The sequence below is a fragment of the Halichondria panicea genome, chromosome 15 (genome assembly GCF_963675165.1).
Source record: "Halichondria panicea chromosome 15, odHalPani1.1, whole genome shotgun sequence".
Classification (NCBI taxonomy): Eukaryota; Metazoa; Porifera; class Demospongiae; order Suberitida; family Halichondriidae; genus Halichondria; species Halichondria panicea.
The window spans coordinates 4,176,395-4,183,926 of record NC_087391.1 but is presented as its reverse complement, the minus strand read 5'-3'; the positions used below and the strand labels follow the sequence as shown (position 1 = coordinate 4,183,926).

Sequence of the window (7,532 nt, the reverse complement as noted above, 5' to 3'; positions counted from 1 at the left end):
AGCGCTTTAGTGCAAGGCTAACTCATATGTTGAATAGAAAGTTTGTGCGGACAGATGATGCTATGAAAGATTCTGAAGAGACTTGCAACAGCCTTCAATGTGAGTCAAACTAGCCATAACTCGAGAAAGAAGCTTTAGTTTGCTAATCCACGAATCAAAATCCAAGAGAACGTGGCTAGAAGCCTATAGAAGCTGTTAGCTTTCGTCGCATTGCAACCGTTGAGCAGTTACAGCTGGAACAGACACACACATACAGTCAGCTTTACCGTATCCCTCCTGCGGCTACGCCTCGAGGCATAATGAGCAGCATGCTGCTCATTAGACTTGTGAGTCTGTTGCCTACAGTGTATATATATAGGGGTAGCTTATCTCTTAATGACTTCGCTTTACACAATAAAGGGTGTAAGTCAAAGCAGGACTCCGTCATCTATGCACAAAACTTCTAATGATGTAACATCATAAACTATAACTTCAGAATTAATTTTACTGATAGAACCCTCGCTAATCCGGACCTCCTTTAGTCCGAAACCTCGCAAATCCGGACAAAATGGCAAATGAAAAAGAGGAGGGGCTGTCAATAGATTAGACTACTGCGCTGATCAGCAATAATAATTCCTCGCTCAATACAATGGCCACAGCGAAGAAAATGAAGAGAGCTGACAAAATTCACTGTATTGGAGAGAAAGTTGAGATAAAAGACTATTCTAGCTAGCAGCTTCCCTTCTGGCGACAGTAATATCATAATACATGTACACAAGTGTCTTCGTCAATGATCACTTAATGACATCCGTTAATCCGAAAGTTTCATGTATTCGGATGGGGTCTGGTCCGGCTCTAGTGAGGCTCTACTGTATCCACAAATATACGGATTACCCCCTTTTTGGGGGTAATATACGCCATACGCATATCAGGCAGCAATTCCAAGTTAGCCTGTAATCGAGGCTAGCATGGACTAGGAGTATACATTTTCGGTCCATGTGATTTAGAAGCCCTCGGGATGCTAAATCAGTGCCTTTGGGCTTCTAAATCCAATACACACCTACGACTGCGCGACTCATTGGTGTACTGTACATGTGCCAAGTGTAGTAGTACAAATGTAGTAGAATGTATTGCAGATAATTAACAAGGTTCTAGATTGTGTTAGATACGTAGCCTCGATTAAACCCCGGCGTAACGCGGACATAAATCGAGGTAACTTCCATTTCCAATTCCCCTCCTCTTTAATCTTATAGCCTCGATCCCAGGCCCCACTTCATCAGGGAAGTGGGCCTGGTATCGACTGCTTGCCCATGCACTAATATCCCCCCGGATAGGGGGGAGCTTTAGATATCATCGTTTATTGCTTTTTAATAAGTGCTGACATCAGCGTTTTACATTCAAATTGCGCAGGAAGCGACTTATCACCAAGTTTGCAGATATTTTTCCATATCGCACACCCGGAAGTATTATTGCACACTTGTTATTGCACACTAGGAAGTGATTCTTATTTGGAATGAAACGTTTTTCAGCAGTGAGAGAACAAGAAAAACAATAAATTTACACACTTATGATCATGCAATGCAATGTTTATCCGTCTCTTTTCATGTTTTCTGATGCTCTCTGATGCTCTGTATAACTTCTTTGTTCCAGTCATATTTAATGCATCTAACAGGCATCAGTGTTGGGAATGAGTGCTTTGAGCGGAATATTGCACATGTAGAAGTGTACTGCACCACCATTTTAAGCCTGTTCAGGCTCTTGTAAGTAGTTTTTGCTTCAAAACGGTTGTCACACTTTCTTTTGCTATAGCAGTCCACGTTTCCTCTTCTGATACACTGGAGCATGATAGAAAGCAAGCACACGCTGTTTATCCTTCAGAACTATCCATTTTCAAAACGGGTTGCTGGTTGTCAACGTTTTTACAAAATCTTTAGTAGCCTTCTGCAAGCTCTCCTGGTGTTCTAGAGTCTTTATTTCTTTGTCTTTTAGCCGTTTTCGTTCTCATGAACTCGTCTTCAACTGGGAGAAACTCAATTTTGTTGCTACGCATCCTTCTGGTTGACAAAGCAACCGCATGTCGCGCATGCGCAGATTTAACCTGCATTTAGGTTGCTTAGCAATAAGTGCATTATCCCATGGATAATATTATATGCTCATGCAGTAAAACAATGACACACAACAAACGGAAGTGGACTGAAGGAAGTAGATAGAAATTTCGATTGAAGGTTTCTAGCCCATCGAATAGCATTTTCTGATAACTATATATACCCTTAGCTTGCTATGTTAACAAAAGACTCACAGCCTTCAACAGTGTGGATGACAATTGTCTGAACAGAGTGATACGCTTATAGTCAAGTAAGCGCTAATAATCCAGTTTCTACACGGTACACACAAAACCAGATATAGTTTTAACTCTAGCACACAATATTTGCTGCCTAACTGTAATGTAAATCATACCTTGTACAGTGACATTGTTCTTCTGACGCTTTGACACAGTTTCACCTTCTTTATCTGCTGGCAATAATCTCGTGTGCTGTCCTGAGGCTAGAGGATCTGTACGTATGCAGTAGGAATAGATACAGGCTATACGTAATCTATAGTGAGCAATGAAATGGCAGGTTAGCGAGATCAAATTACCGAGTTGTTACACTACCGAGATGACTAGCTAGCGGACACATTTTATGTGCTACGAGAGACCTAGGTACATATGGTATAGAATATTTACAGTACAGGTAAGCATTGTTTCACCTTTGAGTTCACAAGCAGAGACCCAATCTTTATGACCATCTTCTAGCCTATACGTCATCTCCTTGCATAGAGTACACCTCATAACATTGTCCTCAGACATAACACAAGCTGGGTGGTGGGGCACTTGGGGACTTGTTTCAGTTGAAAGTGGTTGAAATTCGAGAAAATCATGGGGACACAAAAATGATACTTTAGGATCCTCATATGTGTATTTTAGGGCTCGGTAAGCAGATCGAAGACCAGAGTGAACGTTTTCATATATCAAAGACAACATTTCTTTTTGATTGTTACTGGAATGAATTTCGAGGAATGAAAATCCGTCAATTAGCGTGATAAAACAATCTTCCTCTCGATGAACGAATTGTACAAAGTTTCTACTCAACTGGTGATCCTCCATTTCAATTTCCCATTCACATTCTTTAATCAGGTACACTTGGAGACAACAAAACACTCCACAGCACTGCCAGTTATTTTTGAAGTGTAAAACGAGTGGGATCAAACCTGTCTTAAGCAATTCAGCTCGTTTGTCATTGACTTGAGTTGGTGGGAGCAAGGATAGAAGTGATGGCATATAGAAACGCTTATCTTGCCTTCGCGAGAATATACCAAATGGGGTGGCTATCAGCAAGTGCTTGAATATTTCAATGAGATGAGTGGGTGCAAAAAGTCCATCGACATAATGTTTTTCAAAATTCTTATCAGATAAAAGTTCAATGGTAATAATTCCTTTATCAGTAAAGTTTAACCAGTTTCCTAACCCATGTATTGAAGTGGTACTTCCTCGCGAGTATGCAGCAAACTCGACAACTTCCGTTACCTTATCAAGTAGCACTTGAGTATCACAGAATACCACATTTGGAAGAATAGCAGGATAGTAGTGAAAGATGTGATGCTCATGGAAGAATTTTAAGGCTTCACAAAGTGCATCTTCGTGAAAATTATGTAATGCTTTTGCAATTTCTACACATTCGGTCTTGCTTAAAACTTGTCTGTTTTCATCGTTAGAAACTTTCTCGACTACAATTTCCAAAACAAACCACCAAAAAGGGACCAGGACTTCATTATTTATATTCAGATTTTGAGAGAGTTTATGAATATATGCACGGATTGTTTGTGCCACATCGTTACTGTCAGGATCGCAGTGCTTGCAATCCATAGGAAATATGACATCTTTTTTCCCCAAATTAAAAAACGCAGTGAAATTCTTCTCCACAAAGTTTAACAAAGTTTTATTCTTCTCAGATAATGTTTCCTTGCATTCAGATTGATGGTCTTTGTGAGTACCAATGCATATCAGCTTGCAGTTTTCACTGTGAGATTGAATTGACTGCACGAGATATTTGAAGTTATCGAGAACTGAGAGATGTGACTTGAAACATTCACCAACTGGCTTACTGTCTTTGTAGTATTCAACCAGTGGATGGTCGTCTAGGCAGTCAGAGAGACGAAGAATGTACAGAGCTACAGAAATCTTCGGCATGAAGAGTGGCAGTAGATTATGAAAATGTGGTTGGCCACCACTATCGATCATGTAGATCCAATGAGATCCAAACTTTTCTTGAACAGCAGTATGATCATAATCAGAAAACCGCTTAATATTCGCCATTACATTCGAAACAGTGTTGAGAGATTTACTCCTTTCTCTTTCTTGTGTCATTTTTGCTCCAGCTCCAGCTGAACGAATTGTGTCAACTTCCATATCGGATTCATTGATAGCTTCAAGTTGCTTTAGAGCAATGCTGAGTTCTTGTGGGATAGCAGATAATTCAGAGTTAGGATCTGAGCTGGATACATAATATTTAATAGCATCAGCAACAATGCGTTGTAGGTCATCACTAGTCACTGGTTTCCATGTTCTTGAGGGATCTTCTTGAGCTACCATTTTCAGCGTTGTAGTGTCACGAATTTTTCTATTAATACGTATCCTCTCTGCTGTGCTAGCTAATGGAGTGCTATTTCGATCTTGATAAGGAGGCACTCCCAGAAGGAGATGCTTAGTGGAGGTTTTACCAGTACCGGCCATTCCAAAGAATAAGATATTAGTAGTGTTCACATGGACAAATCCAGCCTTCATGGCTTCATTAAGGACTTGCTCAGAGTTTGATGATTCATTGACGGCCTTTGCTTCTGAAATAGAATGAATTTTTGCTCCAGCTACTGATACTTTAGTTGAACCAGCTAAACGAATTGCGTCAACTTCGGTATACGATTCATTGATAAGTTCAAGTTGTTTTAGGGGTTCTTGTGAGGCAGCTGTGTCACCTCTTAGTTCTCTTAGTGGTTTGAAGATAACAACGTGGTGGTCCTTGATGAGCTTCCCTTGTGCCCAATCAATGCATATCTTCCTGCTGAGTGTGGTTTTGCCTACTCCTGGGGCTCCGTCCATTACAAAAATGTACCTGTTTGGTGCAGCTATTTCAGAATCGCCACTTAAAGGCTCGAAGATCTGTTCTAGCGTAATCGCTTTCTTTCTCTCAACAATATTGTCCACATTACCAGTAGCGTAATCATACTGGATTGATGGTTGGTGTTTAGCTTGAATTAAGCGAATCTGTTTCTTTCTCGCTAGTTTTGTAAACTTCTCTTTCAATGGTGGTGGCCAATCGTCTGGAAAAGGTGACATCTGTTTGTACCTGGTTTCACACTCTTTATTATCGTGTTTAATGGTAGTAGAAAGTGTGACAACCACTTTGAAGCAAAAACGACTTACAATGTAGTGGCCAGTAGGTCTAATTTTTTCATTCACGCTATCTTTTTCTGTCTGTTCCAAGGAGACTTCACATCGTTTTGGTTTGAACTCTTTTGGTTTCAATGCAAGTATCGCAGATGTCAACAGCTGCTGGCTTGTGTCTTGCTCATTAATTACATTATAGTCTCGAGTACTTGTCTGGTTATTTCTGGAAATGGCCTGGTTCGAAAAATTTTCCTGAAAAATTGTGATACTGAAGTGTATTACAGGCTCTCTCTGCAGTTCCATGAGGCTAGGATTATTTGGAGTATCTTCATTTCTGGAGTCACTAGCTGCATACATGTTGTTTCAAGATGACTTGTCAGTGTCAGACGTTACCACGTCACAGTAGTAGAATTAGTTGCTGTTATGATAAGCAGTAATCATAATAATATAATAACGATAAGCATAATACTAATGCAGATGATGTAGAATCAGTATAATAACAGCATAATAGTTTACTACAGATGATGCATGCATGCAGAATCAGGCCATAATTATATAACAGCAAATGCAGATGGTGCAGAATCGTAAGTAATGCAGAATCAGCCATCAGGCCATTCATGTAATGAGATTCATGCATTGGCGTGGCCTTTTAACATTCCTGTTCTGCATGGGTTTCTTGACCTTTGCTGTAAAAATTATACCGTATGGGGAGGTGCAACATTTCGCGTTTTTCGAGGGCAGAGCTGTTAACGAGCAAATTAAAACTGGGATAAACTTTCTACGCACCAGTATTTCACAGGCAAATTGGTGGGTGTGGTTTCTTGACATTGAAACGCAAATATTAGAACCCACGAAAATTCTGCTAAGGGCTCTTGAGCCATAGTGAAAATTTTCCGCTATACGGTAGCTAGCGCTTCTGTGATTGTTTATTTGCCTGCTTGAAAGCTATCCAGTGCAGCAAACCAGTACGTTTACCACAGAAGCTAGGCTAATGTTCCTTGTGGTTTTAAAGAACGCAATAAAAGGCATCCCTCAAGCTGGTTTGTCTGCGAGGGTGAACTCAGTTTTATATGTAAAACATACGGCCACCACGTAGTTGACCCTGGCATGCATTCCTCCTCTGGACTATTTGTGACGAGTGTCCGTCCAATTGTCTAATTATTGAGTGTTAACTGATGAGTGACCAACACTCACGGACTAGTGGGTGGTGCTGCTAGCAATAGCTCACAAAAGATCTACAGCCTGCTAAATAAAAACCCATGCAGTCCCAAAGTATTACTTACGTCAGGCAGTACTGTGTTGGTGAAGAAGAGGGAAGGAGGGGGGAGGGAGAGAGGCGATTTTTATACAGGATTTGTAGCTGGGAGGAGGAAACGTTTAATTCAGGGGGGTCTGATGGGGGTTGTTCCCCAGACAAACTTTTTATGAAATGATTATGTGAAGTGCAATTTGGGTTTTTTTTTTCAGAAATTTGAGAAAATTATTATGACATCATTAATTTTTCAGATTTCTATAGGGGGGAATCCCAGGGCGCCCCCCCCCTCTCTATGAAAACCCTGATTATAAATATCTTTGACACTTGGCATGGCGTAATTAACAAACGATATAATAGGTAGACTATATCTAAGCTTCCTCTTATGGGGAAATACAAATTAATCAGTGCAAACTAGCCAGCCGACCGTTGAGAGATTAATACATGTACCATTGTGCTCAATTATTATATTGCCTTCCACTGATATCACTACAGTATGCAGGTGCTAGGCGTAGACTGTATGATATGCATAAAGAGTTGCGAGATCTACATATAAATATTAATAATTGTTTATGTATTAGATCTAGCATGCATGCAGGTTTATACAAAAATATACTACTAGATCTAAGTAAAATTTACATACAGCCTGCTGTGTAGAATAATGGTGATGATCCTGTGGTTGTTATCCTAGCTGGGGATGATGCAACAGTTTCGCTAGGTCGATCTCCGGCTCCGCCATGATTAAGCTGTGTTAATACGGTATATACCCAGGAAAGTCCCCTGGAAGACCCCTCTAGCAGCCCTGGGAAGCCCCTTCTAAGCGGTATATACCCAGGAAAGTCCCCTGGAAGACCCCTCTAGCAGCCCTGGGAAGCCCCT

At 40.6% G+C, this 7,532-nt stretch overlaps 1 protein-coding gene across 1 annotated transcript; it reads right to left on the bottom strand.

Moving 5' to 3' along the window:
- Nucleotides 1-1,078: 1,078 nt before the first annotated feature.
- Nucleotides 1,079-7,434, bottom strand: LOC135348379 (uncharacterized). The gene is made up of 4 exons (XM_064546564.1): nt 7,297-7,434; nt 2,728-5,819; nt 2,437-2,532; nt 1,079-2,077 (listed from the first exon to the last, which is right to left on the bottom strand). The coding sequence occupies exons 2-4, from the start codon at nt 5,756-5,758 to the stop codon at nt 2,073-2,075; spliced, it is 3,132 nt and encodes a 1,043-aa protein (XP_064402634.1). The 5' UTR covers nt 5,759-5,819; nt 7,297-7,434; the 3' UTR covers nt 1,079-2,072.
- Between the last annotated feature and the right edge of the window lie 98 nt (nt 7,435-7,532).